Consider the following 21843-nt stretch of genomic DNA (forward strand, 5'->3'; position numbering starts at 1 on the left):
TGATGTTTGCGACTGCTGGAAGCGTCGCTTGGTGTACACCTCTATAGTTCTTGTTATCGCTGGTCGATTCGGTCGGCGTTTTGAGGTTCCATGTATCGTGGTTCCTCGATATAATTTATAAATTCCCCGCACAATTTGAGATTCATAATGCTGTGAAGTTGATTGTCAATTGACGTTGAACTTGAGAAGACATGATGAGCCTGTTGCCCACATGGTCCCCGGCTTAAGCAGCTCCTCACTCATGAGGCCCACATGAGTTACCCCGCGGCGATGGCTTCGGTTACGTATAATCGGAAAACCTGGAGCTAGTTTCCGATCGGAAATATCCAAGGCCCAGCTACATATACCTTGGTTGATATAACTAATCAGCTTCCATATCCTACAGAGACATATTCCGGTCATATGCGATGAAATCAGCTGTTATCGGGTTTATTCCCCTCTATCATGTAACATTCATTAGCGGAACACAGGCGCAATGCTTTCCCGGCTAACGTCGGGCCGTTTTCCATACTCAGTGCGGAATTGACAGTTGACGGCTTACACGGCTACAGACCGTCATCCGTTGATCGAGACAGGAAGTTCGCAAAGCCGTAGGAACACAGTTATAAGCTTCTTGTTCGCACACTTACTGAGGAGAAACGACATTCCAATCAAACAGACAAAAGTTACCTCCAAGATGCCTGTCACAAGCTTTGATCTCAAGGAGAAGTACAGATATCAGAATGGCTTCAACTGCTATTTAGAGTGAGTACCATTTCTGTTCTGTGCGGGTTCTGAATATTTTCTGATTGTTTGCTAGATCTGAAGCTGTTGATGGTGCTTTGCCCGTCGGACACAATTCGCCTCAGAAGCCACCATACGGTCTCTACGCTGAGAAACTCTCTGGAACTGCCTTTACTGCACCGCGACACGAGAATAAGCAGACATGGCTATACCGCGTTCTACCATCCTGCGCGCATCCTCCTTACCAAGAGGACACAAAGTCAACAGGCGACACTAACAAGACTCTCGACGGTGCTGAGGATGGAAAATTGCACTACATTCCAAACCAGCTCCGTTGGGATCCCTTTGACCACAATGAATCCAAGAATCTAGACTTTGTCACTGGCTTGAGGCTCGTTGCTGGTGCTGGGGATCCTACACTCAAGGAGGGACTGGGTATGTACATCTATGCCGCTGGAAAGAGCATGGATGAGAAATCAGCATTCTACTCTGCCGACGGTGATCTTCTCATCGTCGCACAAGAGGGCGCTCTTGATATCCGCACCGAGTTCGGTTGGCTTCTTGTTCGACCTATGGAAATTGCTGTCATCCCCCGAGGCGTCAAGTATCAAGTCAATCTCCCCTCTGGCCCGGCCCGTGGATATGCTCTTGAGCTTTATCAAGGTCACTTCAACCTCCCTGAGCTTGGCCCAATTGGCTCGAACGGTCTTGCAAATGCTCGTGATTTCCAGTCACCGGTTGCTTGCTTCTCTGAAGACTTTGGAGCTACTGCTTCTGAAGGGTCTAGCAAGTATACTGTTTCCGTCAAGTTCAACAATAACCTCTTCAAGACTGTGCAAGCTCACACTCCCTTCGATGTGGTGGCTTGGCATGGAAACTACTATCCTTACAAGTACGACCTAGGACGGTTCAACACCATCGGCACTATCTCCTTCGATCATCCTGACCCATCTATCTTCACCGTTCTCTCAGCACCAACCAACACCCCAGGTACGGCAGTAGCCGACTTTGTAATTTTCCCACCACGCTGGCTCGTTGGTGAAGATACGTTCCGACCACCGTGGTATCACCGAAACACGATGAGCGAGTTCATGGGTCTGATACAAGGTGGCTACGATGCCAAGAAGGGCGGCGCGGGTGGTTTTGTCCCCGGTGGTGCAAGTCTTCACAACGTCATGAGCGGTCACGGCCCTGACGCAGAGAGCACAGAGGGTGCCAGGAACGCAGAGCTCAAGCCCGCCAAGGTCGGAACAGGAAGTTGTGCGTTTATGTTTGAGAGTTGCTTGATGGTTGGTGTTACACAATGGGGATTGAAGACGTGTCAAAAGGTCCAGGAGGGATATAACGAGGAGAGTTGGGGTGGTGTTGTTAATCATTGGAAGATGCCCGAAGGACTCAAGGTGAAGCCTCATACCCTGTAAGAAACAAAATTGGCGACGATATTTGAGTGCGAGTGACGATGAGCAAATTGCCATACAATATGAGACGTTTTATATTCAATTTCACTCGCTTTGGCCTAGATGCCGGTTCTTAGAACGACATTGGATGGCAGGTCCCTATCTTTGAACTCATCATCCATGTTGTAAACCGTCTCAGAGCCTTCTTGCTTAAAGCCCAACTTCAGATACACCGACCTTCCCATGGTGGATGCTTCAGTAATGCACTCCAGATTCCTTCTCTTGGCCTCATCAAGGCCATATTGCACCATCCTAGACGCAAGCCCCCTTTTCTGGAACTTGGGATCAACAGCACAAAGATCCATTACAAAAACTGCAGGAGGAGATGCCTCGGCTTTCTCGTTGATGATCTCGATTCGTCGCCCAAAGAGTGACTTATCCGCCTGAGCAAGAAATCTCTGCTCCTTTTCGTTCCCAGGGTACAGCTTCTTGAAATAGCCCGATGATTCAAGATCACTGGGGGGATTGCCATAGCCTGGAACAACAGAAGCTTGCTCCCATATCGCGAGGCCAGCGATGGTGTTGTCGATGGTGGCTTTTACAAAGATGGTGTTGGGTTGGCCGTCCCGGTTCGTGGCGATGTGTGAAAAGCGATCAACTAGACGTTGAATACCGACTCTCTCACCCTCGGGGGTATCCCAACCTGGGTTGAAGGCAATCCAGATGGCATCATGTGTTTGGTGGCCAAATGCGTTAGCGACGGCTTTGAACGCTGCCGTGAAGTCGTCGGGATCAGTGATTGGTTCAACTCGAATATCTGAGGGCGGCATTTTGATGATGAGATTGTGAGTTTTTGTCTTCGTGAATAATGAGAAGAAGTGAGAGAGGGAAGAGGGTTTTAAACGCCCAGTGGATAAATATGAGAAATTGTTTCACCAAGATTGAGGTATTAGTTCTCTTGAATGCATGATCCTTGATCCACTTCTCTTCGAAGCATAGCCCCGTGGGGTTCTTACATGGAGTATTCCAAGAAAAATAAACAATTCGAAATACACTAGTGGCTTCATAGAATTTTAGGGTACTTTTATGGTTATTTTACGATGAGTTGATGCGTTGTGCTCTAGTCTTAGTGGCCAGTTTAGGATAACTTAGGTGACCTCTGTTCGGCGTGAGTCACTATGTTCTGCAGGTCTCAAGATATAGAACGTTAAAAGGGCATCTCACTTTGGGTTTAGTCTAGTTGGCATTCACACGGCTGTTTCAGTTGTCATAGTTGGCCTTGTTAATCATCAGAGCTAGTATGAGAATAGTCAATCTTTTACATATCCAAAGCTCGTGTCTAACTTGACCGAACCGTTCAACTCCAATTACTTCCAACCGATAACAGCCAACAATTGCAATATTTGGTCCTACTAATAATCAGAATCATAGTTGTTGCCCCAGCCTCCTCCACTGTATTGTCCGTCCGTAGCCTGCTGATCCTGCTCATCGCTGCTATAGCCATTATTCACTTCTTGCCCACTCTCAACCTCTTGGTCGCTATCATAATTAACGGATCCTTATGCAACCTGGTGCCCTTCTTCATCTTCAGAATCGTACTGTTGAGTTGCTTGCTGTTGATGCTGCCCACTGTGGTAACCCTGCTGCTGATACTGTTGTCGATAGGGCTCTTCTTCAGACTCGCTTTGTTCAGGCGCTTGATTCTGCGGATGCCCGTCATAGTAGGCCTGTTGCTGTTGTTGCTGCTGCTGGGCCTGGAAATTTTGTGGCTCATCCTCTTCCGATTCAGTTTGCTCAGCTACTTGATTGTGTTGATCGTAGTAACCTTGCTGTTGGTACTGTTGGTGATCGCCTCGGGGCTCGTCCTCTTCTGAATAGCTTTGCTGAGCTACCTGTTGCTGATATTGAGCATTGAAATAACCTTGTTGCTGATACTGCTGGTCCATGTAATTCTGTTGCTGAAATTCCATAGACTGAACCGATTCGTCGAGATCATCCTCGGATTCATTGTTAACAGACCCATTCTCGTCGGATTCGGAGTCTTCAGCACTAGCTTGGCCTGGGTCTGTGTCGAGGTCGCTACTCGACTCAGCTTGCAAGTCGCGAGCACCAAGATCCTCGGCTTCTGAAGCTTCACTATCTGTAAAGTCGGCGGACATGTATGGGCTATCCAGATCAAGTTCATCAGAGTCAGAGTCTTCATGAATCGATTCTGCGTCTGACTCTCCCCACTCCGAGATCTCATCATCGGATGAAGCTTGACATACAGAAACCTCAGAGTCCGAAAGCTCATACTCTTCGTCGGACACAAAACCATCGGAGCCATTGTCGTTGATAGAGTTGGCCTCGTTTTCGGACTCGGAAAACTCTTCAGAATGATCTGAAGACTCCACGCGTGTTCCCAACTCCTCATCCGAGTCACATGCATCTTGCTGGCTCATACCTGCATCAATGTGGATATAGCTGTTATCATCAGTGATAATTGGATTAGAGTGATCTTCACGAATCTCGGAAGACAGGAAATAACCACCAGCAGCCCCAGCCAAGATACCAACGCCGACAGCTGCAGCCATCTTGCCACTGGACATACTACTCGTACCCGTCTGTTGTGTATCTGGGCCGTAGCTGTTTGGCAATTCTCTGTTTGATGTAAAAGTTGAGGTTTGCGTCTGTTCGCCGTATTGTCCCCGATAGAAGGGTTCAGGATGATGAGGCACTGAAGATATCGTGGAGTTTTCATCGATGTACTAATAGGGTTTCTGGCTAGAACTTCCTTGTACTAGAATGCTCATGGGAGACTTGGCACCTCCAGGGCCTGGTTCAGTGTATGATGGTATAGGCTTTCTCTGATCGGGAGTTGTCTTTTGAGTCTGGGTAGGGGTAGCGGAAGGTTTTGCAGGGACCACCAGAGAATGCTTAGGGACAGCAGGTTGCTTCTGCGCAGATGTATCACTTTGAACTGTAGGATTTACTGGTTGGCTTTGGACTTTCGAAGTAGGTACTTGAGGTTTCTGTGAAGGCAAACCTCCCTGGCCCTGAGGCTTCCCTGATGGAATCTGAGAGGTTCCTGGGGGACCCTGCATTTTGTGTGCTTGAGGCTCTGCCTTTCCATTTTGTGCCTGAGGCTTGGCTGTTTGGGGTTGTACTACGCCAGTTGGTGTTTGAGACTTGGGTGGTACCGATGCTGGCTTGCCGGCTTGAGCCTGAGGCTGCACCCGAGGTTTGGCAACTTGAGGTTGTGTTGCTCCAGGGAGAGCGTGAGTCTTGGATGATACGGAAGCTGTCTTTCCACTCGGTGGGTGAGTCTGAGTCTGGCTTTGGGGCTTGGTCATCTGGGGCTGTACGACCCCAGGCGCCGCTTGAGGTTTTCGGGGAGGCATATCACCTTGAGCTTGAGGCTTTACTGGTGGAGCTTGCGCTGTCGCAGTATGAACTTGATCCTTGGTAAGTGCAGGCTGTGATGTCCCAGTAGAGAAAGCCGGAGCCTTGCTTGATAGATATGGCACTGGGCCACTTGCACCTTGCTTCCTTGGCGTAGACTGCGTCGTGCTTGGTGGAGCTTGCGGCTTGCTCGGCCAAGACTGTGTCGTACCAGCTTGTGCCTGCATTGGTATTGGAGGAGACTTTGCTCCTGATGGAGATTACGGTTGCTGCCACGGAAGAAAGGAAGATTGCTGAGTGGACTTCTCAGCCGGCACCACAGGCTTTCCTCCAACAGGTTTACGTACTACCTGAGGCATAGGAGGCTTGGCTGTAGCTACTGGACTTGCAGGCTTCTGATAAGGCGCATTAATCTGTTGTTGTGACATATTCGGCTTTTGGGACGCGGCTCCAAATGCTTGATATGGCTGTGCTGGTCTATTCTGGCTAACTGGAGAGGCAGAGGCAGAACCACTACTTCCAGGTTGCCCCCAAGAATTAAGCGACGGTACGGAATACCTCTTCTCGAACTGGCTGAGAGGCACTGGGGCTGTGGATGAAGAAGTCTTTTGGGCTTGGCCGACGGAAAATGGTTGGAATGTCTGCAACGACTGTGTTGAAGCCGGACTTGCTCCCTGGGCTTGTTTGGGGCGTACCGGGATATGGAACATACGAATTCTGAGACTGTACGGTCTGGATAGGTACTGGAGATCCTGATGCTAGGGAACTGTAAATATCCCAACTTCCTCTTTGTACTATGGGGGCTTTCGCTGGAAAAGTAGAAGAGGAGCCGCCAGGATGAGGAGCTTTCGGACGCTTTGAGGACTGTTCCTTGGCTTTCGCATCTGAAGCACTTCCACTTTCACTCCCGCTGGGGACCCGGGGAGGTTGGCAATTCGCGAAGGACGAAACTGGTCTAACTTGCTGCATCCCTGGCTTCGCTGATGCTGCCATAGAGTTGCTGGGGGTATTCATTCGGTTTCCTTGCACTCCTGTAGAGACCTTCGACACTGGGTTGCTAGGTGCTAAAGGGGCGGATGTATTTACCGTCACCTGAGGCCTATCTTGGCTCTGGATCTGGGATTGACTCTGGCTCTGGGGCTTTCTTGGCACTCCATTCCGTGGTACAGGCTTCGGAGGTCCTCGAGCCTCTTGAGGTCTCTTAAGCTCACCAGCTCGAGATTTAGGAACACTGATGGTTGTCTTTGAGACGATATTGGACGGGACCTTGGATGATCTTCGAGACTTTGGAGCAGCATCGTTTTTGGATGGCAGAGGGGCGCTCTTAACCTTGGCAGGTTTGGCCTTGCTCTTCATGTTACTGCTTGCGTCTTTCTTCTTCCCGTGTTTGGCCATGAACTCTTGTTGGCACTCCTTCCACTCGGGATGCCACACCTGATACCTTTTCTGATAGCGTCTGAAGAGCAACGAAGCGATCGACTGTTCTTCTTTCGGACAGAAAGGATACTGCTTTTCCTCTGAAAACGGCATAGAAAGCGACGGTGTGTCCTTCGCGACTTAGTCGACCAAGATCCGGGTTCTTTTCCAGCAGGATTCGCGTGAGTTTCTCGTCAGACGCTTGAACAGCAACCATGATCATTGTGGAACCATACTTGTCCATGGCATTGATATCGGTACCGCCCTCAAGTAAAAGCTTCAAGAGGCTTCCGTGGCGGCCTCGAATAGCATATAAGAGTGCCGTCTGACCATCGTTATCCCTTACATCAACAGCCACTCTGTGCTTCAACAGAAGTTGGGTACAGGCTTTGTTACCTGACAAAACTACCTCGTGGAGAGCTCTTCTGCCCAGATTGTCTGCGATATCTGTTCGAGAACGACTGTCAAGCAATGCCTTGACGGCAGAAGAGTGATCTCCGACAATGGCAAGATGTAGAGGGGTACGACCCTGGGAATTCTGTCGATTGACGTCTGAGCCACTATCCAAAAGCAGCTTTATGACACTGGACTTTGCTGCATTCACAGCATGATGTAGGACGGAGTTTCCATATGTGTCAAGAGCCCTGAGGTCGGCTCTTCTATCGATCAAAAGCTTTACTGCAGACGAGCTTCCACGAAAGACGGCCGAGAACAGTGGCGTATGCGACTGACCATCTGCTACAGTGATCAAATTCGGGTCACGCTCAAGCAGGTACTTCATGATACTTTGATGACCTTGAAGAACCGCAAAGTGAAGAGCTGTATCCCCGCCAACTGTCTGGGCGTTCGTCTTTGCACCCGATTTGAGAAGTTGCTTTGTCACAGTCGAGTGGCCATGAAGAGCAGACAGGTGCAGGGGCGTCCTCTTTTGGCGATCCTGCACATCAAGGACATCATTTCCAGCTTTTCTAATAGCGACTGACAGGAAATGAGCATGGCCATAGATGGCAAACAAATGAGCCCAGAGTGTCCCCTGGATATCACCGAGGCCAAGTTTGACCAAGACATTGAGTGTTTGATCCGACGGCCAAGCTAGCACCTTCAGGAGCTTTGAGGCTTCTGGTTTCCCCAAGCCTGCAGAAGTGATGTGATAAGACCAGCTAGTAGCGTATCTAACAAGTCGGAGTGCTGGGTTTGTTCGAGCCATAGAGTCCCATCTTGGTTCTTTGGACAGGATTGTAAGATATCGCAGGAGGCAAGTGGCGATGGAATGATGAGCCTGCTGGAAAGGAGAGAAAGTGGCCCCTGCGGACTGAGCTTTGTAAGAAAGAATGTCCAGCCCCTTTGAGATAAAGGAATCCGACACGCTGTCATGCATAGGCTTCACAACTTTCTCACCGCCCACCGTCACAGCTTCAAGAAGACCCCAAGAAGTAGTCTTGATCCAGGATTGGAAGCTCTCGTCGGAACCAAATCGCGTTAAGTATTCTGTATGTGACAATTCCTTGATGGAAACGACCTTAGGTAGTGCATCAAGAGCCCAAGCGACCCGAAGCTCAGGCAAACTAAGTGGCCTCGATGACAAGCAACACCATCTGAATAGTGAAAGGGGACCACTGCTACCCTGGTGTGCCATGTCCTGGAAATAAGCGCCTAGCAAGAACGAGATTGGCGCAGGTGTAGGCGACGGCTGTTGGACAAGGGATGACTGCCCAGGCCCGAACAGCTTGATGTGATTCACGATCAGAAGAGCCGCGATGAACGAAGATCCAGCCTTCGTAGAAACTAGATGTTGTGTGTTAAGGTCGATATTGGAGAGTTGCCCTTCCAAATGCCTTCTCAAACTTGGTCCATTCTTTTCGTCAACTTGAATACACGATCTCGGAAAGGGATCTTTCATAGAATAAGGCGTGCTAGAAAAGATGATTCTCAGTCCCTGAGTTATGGTAGGATGCTTGGTGGGAATCTGAGACTTTTCGACCAACTTGGCAAAGTCTGGCACAAGCTTGGGACCCGTTTCGCCTTCCGAGTAATTGATACCATCGACATAGATAAAGACCGAGTGAGTTCTGAGGATCTTTGGAAGAATTTTGATCAGTTCGTCAAAAAGTTCTTGCGCGTTCCAGGCTACTTGTTGTTTAGGGGGTAAGCAAGACTGGGTCTTGTCGAACCTGTCCTTGATGCCTGTGAATGCCTCTGGTGCCTGAGGGACCAATTGACGTAGAAGGGACTCGAATAAGCCTAGGCATGTTCTAGCCTCGTCTCCAGAAGGAGAGAAAGAATAGGTCAAGTGAATTGAACTTGGGCCCTGGCATTATTCAAGAGCTTGCTTCATCAAAGCCGACTTTCCACTCCCTTCTGAGCCTCTCAGCCAAAGAAGCCCGTTAGAAGTCCGCCATTTGGTGAAGAGAGCTTCTTGAACCAACCATTGACTCGTGCTAATATCTCCAGAGCCTTGACCAATCTTGCGATCCGCGATGGAGGGAAAGTCGAGGCTCTCCAGGAATCCAGTGTAATCTATCTTGGCTTTGGGAGGCTGCGAAGGTTGAGCTTAGAATATGGAGTTAGTAGAGTGTATAGATTGGCACATGGCACAAGTACCTTGTTGAGAAGTATTGGGAATGCTGGAGAGTCTCTTCTTGTCAAAACTCTTTGTCTTTGGGGCGTCTGATGATTGCTTCGGTGTAAAGCCCTGAAGAACGTCGGCGACAGAGTGCTTCGACGCAGTGCTCGCCGTCTGAAGGTTGGAAACAGAAACATCAGAACCTGCAAAGTAAGGCATATCGTATGATTGGCCGCTGAAGTCAACTCTTGATGAGAAGGACTGAGCAGGCGGTTTCGACCGTGAAGACCCAGAACCGAAGGCCTGGTAGCTTTTGAACTGCTCGGTGGGAGATGTGAAGCTCATTGTGAGGGGTCGAATGGAGCAAGATATAATTATAAGACAGATTTAGAATGAAGAGATCTAATGGAACAAGCCTTGACAGTAGGAAATGGTCCTCTATATGTGTGTATGTAGTCCTCCCAGGGGAGAGGCCCAAGCACAACGCACGCGGGGCACCATAGAGTCACCCCATAACGTGCACCGATATAAAGAAAGAAGTTTCAATATCTGAAAAATAGCAGTAGCACCCGATTCTCTCACAAATAACTACCCCCTACTCCGTTGTCCTTCCTATTCGAAGTTGGGGGCCAAGTGTCAACTCCGTATGCAGCAGCCTTATGAACCCTGTATGCGAACCAAAGAGGCAAGGATAGATGGGTTAAGCATGTAGCTAGTTCACCCTTGTCTATACTTGAGCGTTTAGAACTACATCTCTCAACGCAAGCTTACTTTTACGACGTACTTTGGCCTTTCTCAACTCTCTCTTATAAAGCCCCGGCTCACTAATAATATTGGCACGCATATTTTGAATGGCTACTTCTTAGCTTACATATATGGAAGTAAATTTACCCTGAAGTGTTACAAATATCATCACGTCCCTCTCGGTCGAGTGTCGTTTTGTCAAGGCTCTAGTTTGCATATAAGTCTAATGATGGATATCCATACTACAACGGTTATCTTCTGCCGCGCCCTCCTATTCGCTAGCTCGGCCAATAACTCCATCGTGATTATCGAATCCTACCAAAAGCCAGCATGAGTTTCCATTTATGCTTACTTTCTTAGAATATTGTTTCAGGAAATACCTGAAAGCATAGCATTTTTATCAACACCATGCAGAAGGGGAGCCTTCAAGTTAAACTTAACTAACAACTACAATTAGGAGGATAGGCTCGTCAATAAATTTAAGATATTCTGTAGTCTTTCATAACATCTTGCAAGTCTGGGTATGAACTTGGTGAGTTCCTTGACTCGTTTATTTCTCCCATTGATTCAAGCCTCAACTGTTGCAACACCCTAGCGCAAGTCAGAGCAATTGCGGGCCGTTTTCAACCTCATTGACCTTCCAGGAGCTTTGGTTCCAGACCAAGCTCGCCAAGATTCTTATCCATATACCAATGCTACCTCAATTGCAGAAGCATGATCCTACACCCACTTTGTGGGTTGTTTCCGTCCAGCCTTGTGGAATTTCCGCTCCAATTGAAGCCCTAGACCGAGACCGAATCTGCAAGAGTAAGCACTGAAAGGCTTGCATCGATTTCAAATAGCTGCAGTGGCGCTTTATATCTGCTTTCTCAATATGGCTTGCAGTGCGGCTGCTCGAATAGGTAGGAAATCATATGAAACGGGCTACCCTCTGCGTAACCACCTATAGGCCTGGTCCAAATGGTACTTGAGTCGTAGTGGTTGCTTACTTTACGTGGACGAAAAACATACTAGATGAGGATATGATATTCTGATTTTGAGGCCAAGATTACCAAGAGTCTTGAGTTCTCAAGGTAGACTTGTTCTCAGAAGCGCTATTCAACTTCAACAGTACAATGTACCATGGTGCTTCCATGTACTATCTGACCACTAGTCTAGTAGATCTCCGGTTTGAGGAACCGACTGGGAGAAGACTCAGAAGTCTTTTACCTCCTTTGCCCAAGCTTTTGCTGGGCCGTGGCCTTTTCCCAGCATTCAGAACACAATCATCAGACTCCACATTCCTTATATCTCCTCACACGGACTCCCTCCTACCATCCCAAGGAACGAAGGTCCCGTACATTACCGCCCTCTCCTGATCAGCTTCATCATCCTGAGACTCTACTTTCCATATAACAACAGCTCGGATGAATCCAAAGAGAGCAAGTCCCCACATCATGACATTGCACCCCATCAACACACCTTTGACGCTGCGGCTCTCCTCCTGGAAGCACCGGGCCCAAAGCACAAGACTCGATAGTGTTGTGGCAGCAAGAATAAGAGACTCGAGATAGAGTAGGGCGACAGAAGAAAGAAGTTTTACTTCGTGGATCAAAAGACTTGTGGAGCAGAGGAGAAGGACAACGACGAGGGTAGGGTCAGCGAATTTCCAGAGCCTGAAACCTGTTAGATGTGTTCCAGGAGGTAGATCAGTAAAGTTGACTTACCAGTTGTCAAAGTCGTTACCAGGTTCATTCTCTTTCCAGACGGTAACCCACATCAAGGCACTGAAAACACCCAGTGTCACCGCAAACTGCAACACGAGCACGAGTCCATGTACCAGAGAACTAACAACCCATCTCCCCTCAACCCTCGCAATCGCCACAGGAACATGCCCTCCATCGTAGCTATGCCTCTTACCATCCGTCCTGGTTGTTGATCCCTCCCAATTTCTGGTCTCGCAATCTCCATCGCCTTCATCTTCCTCCTCACTAACCCACGGAGGGAACGGCGTAAGTGGCGGCGAGCCACCTCTCTCGTGGGCAGTAGGAGCTCGAATGGTAAGTACGGATTCAGCGCGGGAGGGATATTCGATACTAGCGAGTGATGTTCCTGGTGATGGACCGGAGCTAGAGATGTTGCGGTGGTGTGTTGCTGACCAGGCGCTTCTAGAAACGAGGTCAGGAGAAACGAGGGATGATCGCATCGATGGTGATGCTTTTGCTGGAGAGGTAAGATTCCGTTGTTGATGTTGAGCGCGTTCTGGGGAGAGGGAGAGGGTCAAGGCGCTGGAGCGGTTGCTTCTCTTTTTGCGAAGAGTGCGATTCGCATCTCGAGGAGGGACTGAAAGTTCCATAGTAGATACTGCAGTGAATAGATGAAAGGAATGCGAGGGGAATCAGCTGTTTGAAAGGGGAAAGATTGTTGGGGTGAAGTTGGAAAGTCAACAACATAGGTAGGCAATGTTTTATTAATCGGGCAGTGACAGGGACCTGGCAAGGAGCAACACCAGGACTCCCGAAAAAGCCTACATACCTAAGCTATTAAGGCCGACCTTACCGATGGACTACTTATAGCCCCAGTGTGACAACCTTTTTCCCCTGTGTATCCCTTCAACGCGGCCAAGTGTCACGAGCCCTTCTTTGTTCTCATTCGAGTATCGTCATCAGGTCGAACTGCCGAGAACCGTCACTGCTTGTAAACTAGTAAACGGTTCAATTTCTTTGTTCATAATCAACCGAGGAACGTTGCTGGTATTCGTCATAAGTTCTCGCTTCCTTACTCTTGTACATAATGATCAATCAACCGTACGCCGTCCCTCTCAAAGCCTGCTATCTCGTTACCAGTCACCCATGCTTCGAGTCGTCCACCGATATATCCCAGTCCATCAAACGCCGCCAAAGTGCACCGTTACTCAAGACTCATTCGTGCCTCGTCGCCTATCCCCCATTGTCCACCGGGCCTACCTTGTTTCTGGATTTCAAGGGCTAACTCAGCACTTAGAGCATCGGCGTCATCATCGTTGTACAAACTACTCGTCCTACTCGTCCTACTGTCTCTTCTGGTGCGCTCTTTGTTATCCGCTCCGGATCGGTCAGCGATTCGTTTCCGCATCAAGGGCGACTTGAAGAAAGATCTGGAAGATGTCGAGTGTACTGACAAGGAATCGTCTGCTGCTTTGGAGCTCGCGTCATCGTTACTGATGTCTTCGCCATGACTCTGATCGGGCACAGCTCGTGCGGGAACCATGGTTTCGTTGCTGGAATTGTATGGCTGAGACCTGAGTTTCGTTACTGAAGGGGATTCTTTAAGCTCCTTCTCAGTCTCCTGGCCATCTTCCGGTTGGTCCACCTCGACCAACTCGGCATCGCGATACCACTTTCTTCGTCGGGTCCAGCGACCCCATCCATCTTGACCCCGCTGGCCATTTTGCCACTAAAAGTCGGTTAGGAGAGACAATACGTTGCCATAGGCCATGGCTTCTCACCTTGTTGTCATAGAAGATCCAGCCATTCTTCCCCTCGTTCCCGTCATAGTCCACAGGGCCATGCTCATCAGACACGCCATCAACACGCCAACGGGTTCCAGGAACCCATCGCCACTGCATACGACTTCCATCTTCTACCTCGGGTAGTTCAAAATCGTCTTTGGCGGGAACTGAGTTGTTATGGTCATCTGTCCAGGCCGCTCGTTCGTATGCAAAGAGGTTGTTTGTCCATCCCAACCCGATCCATCGTCTTTGATTCTCATAGATAATGAAGGTGAACTTGACACCCGCAGTCTTCGCATTGCCGTTCCTTCTTCCATGATTAGTTTGGAAGCTCGACGCCTTGCCAAGAGCTTTTGTAAGTTCGGATTCCTGCTGTTGAGCAACACGGTCCTGGCCCTTCTTAGCAGCCTTGGCCAGGTCCTTTTTGAACGGCTGTTCGGGAGTATCAAATTGCAACCCGGTGATGGCGGATGCAAGTCGTCTAACTGTGGAGCTTCTCCAGAGAATGGCCCGCGAAACTCGCAGAACCCTTGCGTGCCAAGTCAAGATGATGGTTCCAGCCACTAGTATTACACGCCTTGTCGTGACGACTTTCCAGGGCGGAACAGTAAGCGCAATCCAAACAGGAGTGATGATAAGCAGTCGCATGAAGATAACAGTCAGCGCTGGGCGTGTGGTCGCACTAGTCGGGGTCGTCTGAGTGCTTAGGAAATCCGTCATGTCGAGCAGAGGTTCCATCAGAACATTACATCTCCCAGTAAGTTGTTTAAGAGTCTCGACAATCTCGTCGAGTGTCTTCTGATGTTTGGTGTTGGTAACTTCGGAATTTCCCCTAACATGTTTCGACTGTTTCTCGCCGGCGTTTGCCTTTCCATTCTGCTGGCTGCTCTCGCCGGCGTTCTGATTTGTTCCCTTGGTGCCAGCATTCTGACCTCGAATATCAGTCCACCCACTACTACTGAGGGGACTATATCTCCGGCCGTACATGCCAACGATGAGTGCCACTCCGACCAAGACGGGGCCGGCCCACGTTATTACTACATCGCCATACAGAACAACCGCCCAGAAGAAGCACAACAGTAAGAAACTCTGCCAAGGATCTCCAGTGCTCCAGGTGAGGAGGCCTGCGAACGTATTCAAGGGGAGGAGGAAGGGGTGGCTGTAGGCGAGAGCGCGGGTGATCTGTGGAGGAGTAGCGAGGAGCAGGGGGCTCTTTTGATGGACGAGGATAGTTGACCTTCGGGACGATCGGGATGGAGTATTCGCGGAGAGCGTTACTGGGGAGAAAGATGCAAATGTCGGAGGAGCACCCGTACTGGAAGGTTGAGGTTCGTACGAGGGAGGTGATGCGCCGTGAGACGCATCATCACGGGAAGACATGGGTGCCGGTGCAAGATGCGACAGCCACGGCGTGTCCTATTGAAGTTGTGTCGTTAATAAGCAGGCAGTCGATTTGATGGGCATTTCCGACAAAGCTGATGAACAGCGTGAACGAGAGTTGTGATAGAATCTTGATCGATGTGGCTAACTTGCCCGCGTGGTCGGCCGCGACGCGACGTCAGAGGGTCGAGTCACTGAAGTGAAGCCCTGGATCTGGGCTGAGAGGACACAGACGGTTATGTCATGGGGCGCCACTTTAGCGACCACCTAAACTCCTAAACTCCTAGGGCTGCCAAAGAGACATAGAGGGGAAAACAGCAACAGAAAAAGGTATCAAGATGGATAAAAGGGAACAGACAGTGAAATGAGGACTTACAAATGCTGCCATTGATAAGTCTAGGTAGTCTTCCAAGTTTTGCTTGTTCTGTAACGTTGTAAGTCACTTCTCAATGCAGGCGTCATTCAGCATTGACTACCCCAGATTGACCTTGCTTGCCCCGCGACGTCAGCTGTGCAGCAGCGGCATGTCACGATTTGATTGGGACTCGATGCACTCGTCTCAACCGAAATAGATCAAATCAATATTAGAAAAAAAAGATATATAAAGACAGCAATGTAAGAGAGGGACAAAGGGATATGAAAAGATCCACGTGAGCTTCCTTGGTAGGCGCAGTCATCCATCCATTCATGGCCTTTTCTTACTCTCTCTCTCGGCTTGGTTCTAGCTTATCACATGCTTTCTCGGCCACCACCAAGCAAGCACATGAATCAGTTGCCGGGAATGGACAAAGGCCTTGCTTCTAATGATCAGCAGTGGAGTTTCCAGGGTCTATCCTTTTTCGATCAGAGGTCACGGGCTAGAATATGGTATCTTCGGAAGCTAGTATGAATTCGAACTTGGCTCTCATCAAGACTCCATGGACCTCATTAATGATCACTTAAAGAATCTCAAAGGCTTCCATGTGAGAATGTACCACAGCATAACATGCACATCACAACATGTCACCTGCCATACCACTTGCATACCAAGAGATGTTTCCCATGTTGCCGGCTCCATTATATCTTTAAAACCCGATATGATCTATTTTCAAGGCTATTCCTCCTTTATTTGACGAGGTGCTAACATATTCCACATCTATTCTGATGTCGCCTACAGAAGCTCTATGTCAATATACATACCCAATCCACTTATATGCTGTGCGGCACTGCCTAGCTGCCAAAGACATCATTTTCTTAAAAACTCAAAGTCCAGGCACACAATCAACAACCTATGAACAAGTGTTTCATCATTCTCGATATGACAAGAGCTTCAGACTCGATCATGGCGATGAATTCGACGTACCAGCTTATTTCGCCTCGCGGGAGCTTGAATGTCAATGACTTGGGTTCAATTTACCAGGACTAACACTGACCGAGTCACATCCAAGGACAGAGGCGATTTCGTCAATCAGGCTTGATCATCGTTCATCCATCTGCCTTTCCAGTACCCGTTCAATTCCAAAATGTCTGTTCAGAGGCGGTGTCACCTCGCAGCCGTACCGGTTGAAGTGCTTAAAAATACCGAACCTTTACTACCGAACAGCGATGTCAAGGACTTACGTCTCGCATCTGTAGGTTGTTAGAGCATCGCTCCCTTGCATTTCAAACGGGTGTTTCCTCGGCGAATCCTCTCAACATCACGTCCTTCAGATATTGCGAATAGTGATAAGTATCGCAAGGCTGTGGCCAAGCTGATATGGGATGACACATCTCTCAACATCGCGGAGAGAAGGGTCAAGGAACGCGTTATGCAATTCATGCCCGGAATGTCATTATTATAATTTTATGCAAAATACTCGTCGGTTTATATACACTAGCTGACTCAAATGTCGGGGCCATGATGTTCCCAGGCGCCAGCTGACAGCAGCCATGACCCCAGAAGATTCCCCAGAGAATTCCTACGCTTCCTTCTACAGCCTTGCAGACCAAGAGCATCAGATAAAATTATCCAGAAAAGACATCTATTTATTTGTTTATGCCCTAGAACGCTTCCCCTCGCCGTGGCCTTAAGATGGATATGAATGACTTATTGACTTACCTAGCTTCACCGCCCAGTCTTCGCTCTCTTGAGCTGCGATTCAGTCGATTCTTCTCTCCGTATTCGTTCCCTAAATTCCTTCTCGACATGTGGTAGAAGCTTTGTTCGGACAAGCGACCCGTGGCGACGAGTCCATAAATCACGTTTGTCTTGTCTGGTCAGAGAGGCCAGAGGGCCAGATTGTCAAGCATGTTTCTTATGACCTTACATTGCCGACATAACTGAGTTAGATGAGTTTGAGTCAGCTCATGAGCGGCTGAACTTCAGCAGGAGATCACAGCAAGTCCATAATCATGAGCGTAAGACCGTCTGCAATGGGACCCTGGAGATTGGCCTATGAATGCACCCAAGCACTGGACGCATGAGCCCATAGGAGATCATGAAACGTAAGCATTGCGGATTGCCAACACATGATTATGATACTTAGGTAGATGGGTGAGTTTTGGATCGCGTGACAAGGGAGCTTATAGGCCACGACCTGCTTCTGGTATGCTCATGACACGGCAACATATCAATGAATGATAAGTAGAACGGAGACCATCTCACGAAGTAAAGCTTATGATGATGAAGAAGTGTATTTCAGAATTGCACTACAAGCCAACCAGTGAAACCCCAACTCCAACCGCCATCTCCCCGAGCACACTGGGCTCAACACCAAAATTCATGCATCCATGTATTGTTTCGTAGAATTGCGACAAAGGTCGCGTGTGGTATCTCAATAGTTCGTGATTGAAATGGGATGGGAGAAGTTATTTGCCGCAGCCGGAGCAAGAGCCTAGCACGGATCAGTATTGATGGACAGATGAGAATAGAGTCGTGTTGACTTACAGCTAGAGCCGCAGTTGCAAGAAGAGGCACCAGAGCAGCCACAGTCGCCAGCCATTGTGATGTTTGTTTGGTGGGTGAGGTTTGAAGTAGTTGGAGGATAAAAAGAGTCGAATTTGTTTTGTTGAAAATTTGTTTGTGAGTTGAGGATGGAAGAAAGAAAAAAGAGAGAATCTGATCGGATCATGCAGGGTCTTATATACTCAGCTGGTGGGATGCGGCCTTTGTGCGTGTATCTCAAAAGGCCCCTCCTTGTCCCTGTCGAGTGAGGGGTCCTGACGTGGGATTACACTTCTGGTTGGCGATTTGAGTTGGCTTTGTGGGGGTGATGTGAGTGATTTTGGCGGTTCCTTGACTTGGCTCAGCTTTTTAGCCTCCGCGTGATGATCCACGATGGTTCGAGATTTGATGACAGGGTATCGCGGTAGAGACGGGGTAATCTCGAATGTTCTCGATATTCTCAACAACACTTAAGAGAATATTAATTAATCTTGTCTATACCAGTATTACTGGCAAGAAAAGGCCAAATGGTCCATCTTATCTCACATTACACAATATGCCGTTATACTGTAAGAAATCCCAAGGCCAAGCTTTAAGGTTCGTCGCCACTAACATCACCCATTCTGGCTACACCTTTTAATTGGATCGCAATAACAGCTCGTTTTTGCCACTAACACAACCAACCCCGGCACTTCACTTACAGTAGCTTCTATATGCTTCACGTGGCTCAACCTTTCACTTTTAGCCTTAGCTCGTTATCTTGGTAAGGCAATGTGACGTTCTCATGCTCGAGGTAATGAACGGAAGAACGGAGTATATTATTCCACTTCTAACCACACATCACTTACGGCCAGCTGACCAAGAAGATGTACACCGACACACTCAACAGGAAGAGACTTTTTTGAAAATACAACGCTTTTAGCAGTAAATGTGCTTTGCACCTGGGTTAATTGACGAAATGGGGCGGGCAGCAGCATCGAGTGTTGAGGCTTGTCAGAGTTGTTAAACGTATACCCCTGAGTTTAACGAGAAGAAACTGACTATTGACGATTTCTCTACCTTTCCACCTCGGCATTCACCAGTCAAGTTACTATTAGCAGTATCGTATATTACCTTCTGAAAGCTAAAGTTAATTGTGAATTTCTAGTGTATTAGCTTGATATATCTCGTTGAGATGTCATAAGCTTTAACTATCAATTCATCCACTGGTAGCAATTGGATGTGAACAGTTCCTCTGCTGCCTATTGCTACTAACTTTCTTTCCTTGGAGGTATATACAGTGTTTCTCAAGCAAATCACGTCTAGGTAGGTTTATTGCTTACCTTATTCGACACTTTGATGCTTAAACTGTGATTTTTGCATTCTTGGTGTCCTGTCGGCAGCAAAGCACATGTCAATCTACCCAGGCAGGTAATTTTTGACTGGCTGATATATGTGACGGAGTAAAGGTTAGTGAAAGCTTCATAAATAAGGAAGGGTTCTCTCGAATAAGCTCTATATGCTAGAGACCTTCTTTAGACAGACATAAACTCTACGAAATTCATTGCGGCCTATTTGTACCGCTCTTCTTCCCATTTACTATTCTCTTGCTTCTAAAATATTGAATTTTTCTCTTCGTTATTGTCCAAGTCAGCAAGTGTCATCACTATCCATCAATCCAGTACAACAACAACATCAACATCCACGGCCACAACCGCAACCGCAACCGTAAACATGATCCTGGGCCCTCTCGATTCTCTCTCTGAGGAGCAACATGCCAAATTCGAAAAGTATTGGTATGGATTTGTAATCCTCCTCGTGCTGATCGGCTTCGGTATCTGGTTTTGGTTCATGATGTACGTAATCTCATTCGAATTCTTTGACTGGTAGCAGAGCTGACTCAATGAATCTAGAATGCCCAAAATCCGAGGAGAGGCTGTTTAGTATCCAGGCTCTAGTCATTATGTTCGTTCTCACACTTGCAATCTTGGCTTATGACAGTTCAACCGTTGTATTTGGAGGAGTCCAGGTGCAATCATGCCACGAGCTTTTCTCCAGGGCTAGTTCAGACGATAAGATATCCCCGTCAATTAATCATCTCTTATGCTTCTTGCACACTTCGTGTTCTATCGTGCCTTAAGTATCAAGTGTCTTGCAAAGTTTTTGATCTTGTAGCAATTTCCTGGTACTGTTTCGTAGTAAGCAAAAGCTCACAGCATCATAAACATTGGTTGTCGGCACGTATCAATAACATATGACAAACCTTCATACTGAAACGTCTGAAACTCTGCTATCCCAAAATTCTTCCATAAGCTGAGCCGTCTTGCAGGATGCCTGTCAGGTGCCATATTGGCCCAAGGTGCCGTGGGCTCCCCCATAAACAGCAGATTTTCTTCAGTTGATTCGCCTACCTCGGATATGCACATTTTGCATGACCAAGGAGTAGATCCAAAGGGACAGCTGAATTCTTCGTCTTCTGTAGCATCACGCCTCTCCTTCACCTGCGGCTGCACCAATTTGATAAATGCATTCCACCTCTTGGTCCTCTGGGCTGTATAGTTAGCTTTCCGTTTCTTTGTTGTAGATTTTGGCAACTCCTCGTCTGCCTCACGCTTCTTCGTGATCTTTCCAAGAGGATTCTTATCTTTTGCAACTCTCCGTGGTTGTACTCGAGTTGGGCCCGATTGTATCGCTCTTGTTGATGACAACTTCTCGATTTCGATCTGTCGTGTGATGTAGTTGAATATAAATGATTGAAAGTGCCTTTCGCAAAACGGCACCCCAGTAAATGGCCTTGTCTGAATAGTCCCAGTCATCATGATGAAGAGAACTCTAGTTGCAATTAATCTCTGAATATTGAAGATCTTGAGTTTGTCAGCGCAGAGTGCCTAGGGTCGTTGGTCTTAAACGTCGTTGTTATGTTGTCGTTGGGTGACGGCTGTTCACAACACGTACCCTGAACTGATGAACATGTTGGATTCTTTGTCAGATATGAGCTTCTTTTATCTTTCTCGTCACAGTCAAAAGTAAGAAGCATCGATGGTTTTTTCGGGTCTTGTTCTCATTGTCTTTGTTTTTCTTCCCGGACTCGCTTCTCATTATCATAGCCCTTTGATTTCCATAAAGCACATATAGATTAGGCCGGCCAAGACGAATGATTGGTTAATTAAGTTGTTGGCGACGGTAAAATCCTTTCAGATTTGATGCACTATTCTTCAATAATACTCGCCTTGATCCACCATTCTTGAGAGGAGTCTCGAAACCTTGCCCTATCCGTTTGTGATGAATGTATTGTATCAGTGATCAGTTTGTGTGTCGATATGACTTGGCATCATCGGAGACACCCTTGGATTGGCTGGAGTGCTTAAAACGGACAGGAGATTCAGCGATTATTTGCTTATCACACTTCGTTCGTCTTGCCTGATAGACTAGACCTCGAAGTAACGTTGAGGTGTTCTGTCGTTGGCCCAAATGCAGCTACCCTATGCCAGCCAATACATCGGAGTTTGGTCAAGGTGCTGTGGCAGCCCTGGCCAGTAGCATCCACTCTACTCTACTCCGGTATTGCAACCCCGGCTTCTACACCGGAAATCCGTGCAGCCTATCTACCACGTAAAAGCGTCACAAGGACAAGCTGCATGGAGAATTTCTAGAAGGCGTACTAGTCAATTCGTATGATAAATATCAAATCAACTGACGAACAAAGGAACCGGCCAGACCATCCCGAGCTCGGCCCCCAGGTTTCGGTCCATCGCCGAGGAGGTATGTGCAGGGCACAACGCAGTGGAACCAACCCCAGCATGGCCTAAAAACCAAGCGATAAGAACCCCGCGGCTCATTTGCCGACCACCTGATTTGTAGGTGGTGCATTTGACTCAGTGAAGAATTA

The 21843-nt window shown here is 48.1% G+C and overlaps 7 protein-coding genes across 7 annotated transcripts; 1 reads left to right on the forward strand and 6 right to left on the reverse strand.

Moving 5' to 3' along the window:
* Positions 1-676: 676 nt before the first annotated feature.
* On the forward strand, positions 677-2144 carry J7337_008673 (uncharacterized protein; the record flags this gene model as incomplete). The annotated part of the gene is made up of 2 exons (XM_044826285.1): positions 677-744; positions 800-2144. 2 exons carry the CDS (start codon positions 677-679, stop codon positions 2142-2144), a joined length of 1413 nt encoding a protein of 470 aa, XP_044679202.1.
* Positions 2145-2239: 95 nt separating this feature from the next.
* J7337_008674 (uncharacterized protein) lies at positions 2240-2950 on the reverse strand (the record flags this gene model as incomplete). The annotated part of the gene is made up of 1 exon (XM_044826286.1): positions 2240-2950. The coding sequence occupies one exon, from the start codon at positions 2948-2950 to the stop codon at positions 2240-2242; it is 711 nt and encodes a 236-aa protein (XP_044679203.1).
* Positions 2951-3679: 729 nt separating this feature from the next.
* On the reverse strand, positions 3680-4693 carry J7337_008675 (uncharacterized protein; the record flags this gene model as incomplete). Its single annotated transcript, XM_044826287.1, has 1 exon — positions 3680-4693. The coding sequence occupies one exon, from the start codon at positions 4691-4693 to the stop codon at positions 3680-3682; it is 1014 nt and encodes a 337-aa protein (XP_044679204.1).
* A 174-nt stretch (positions 4694-4867) lies between these two features.
* On the reverse strand, positions 4868-5728 carry J7337_008676 (uncharacterized protein; the record flags this gene model as incomplete). The annotated part of the gene is made up of 1 exon (XM_044826288.1): positions 4868-5728. The coding sequence occupies one exon, from the start codon at positions 5726-5728 to the stop codon at positions 4868-4870; it is 861 nt and encodes a 286-aa protein (XP_044679205.1).
* A 783-nt stretch (positions 5729-6511) lies between these two features.
* J7337_008677 (uncharacterized protein) lies at positions 6512-9825 on the reverse strand (the record flags this gene model as incomplete). Its single annotated transcript, XM_044826289.1, has 4 exons — positions 6512-6532; positions 6588-6935; positions 7009-9158; positions 9519-9825. The coding sequence occupies 4 exons, from the start codon at positions 9823-9825 to the stop codon at positions 6512-6514; spliced, it is 2826 nt and encodes a 941-aa protein (XP_044679206.1).
* A 1693-nt stretch (positions 9826-11518) lies between these two features.
* On the reverse strand, positions 11519-12559 carry J7337_008678 (uncharacterized protein; the record flags this gene model as incomplete). Its single annotated transcript, XM_044826290.1, has 2 exons — positions 11519-11879; positions 11931-12559. 2 exons carry the CDS (start codon positions 12557-12559, stop codon positions 11519-11521), a joined length of 990 nt encoding a protein of 329 aa, XP_044679207.1.
* Positions 12560-13113: 554 nt separating this feature from the next.
* Positions 13114-15073, reverse strand: J7337_008679 (uncharacterized protein; the record flags this gene model as incomplete). Its single annotated transcript, XM_044826291.1, has 2 exons — positions 13114-13638; positions 13691-15073. The coding sequence occupies 2 exons, from the start codon at positions 15071-15073 to the stop codon at positions 13114-13116; spliced, it is 1908 nt and encodes a 635-aa protein (XP_044679208.1).
* Positions 15074-21843: the final 6770 nt, after the last annotated feature.

Source organism: Fusarium musae, chromosome 6, assembly GCF_019915245.1.
Source record: "Fusarium musae strain F31 chromosome 6, whole genome shotgun sequence".
Taxonomy (NCBI): domain Eukaryota; kingdom Fungi; phylum Ascomycota; class Sordariomycetes; order Hypocreales; family Nectriaceae; genus Fusarium; species Fusarium musae.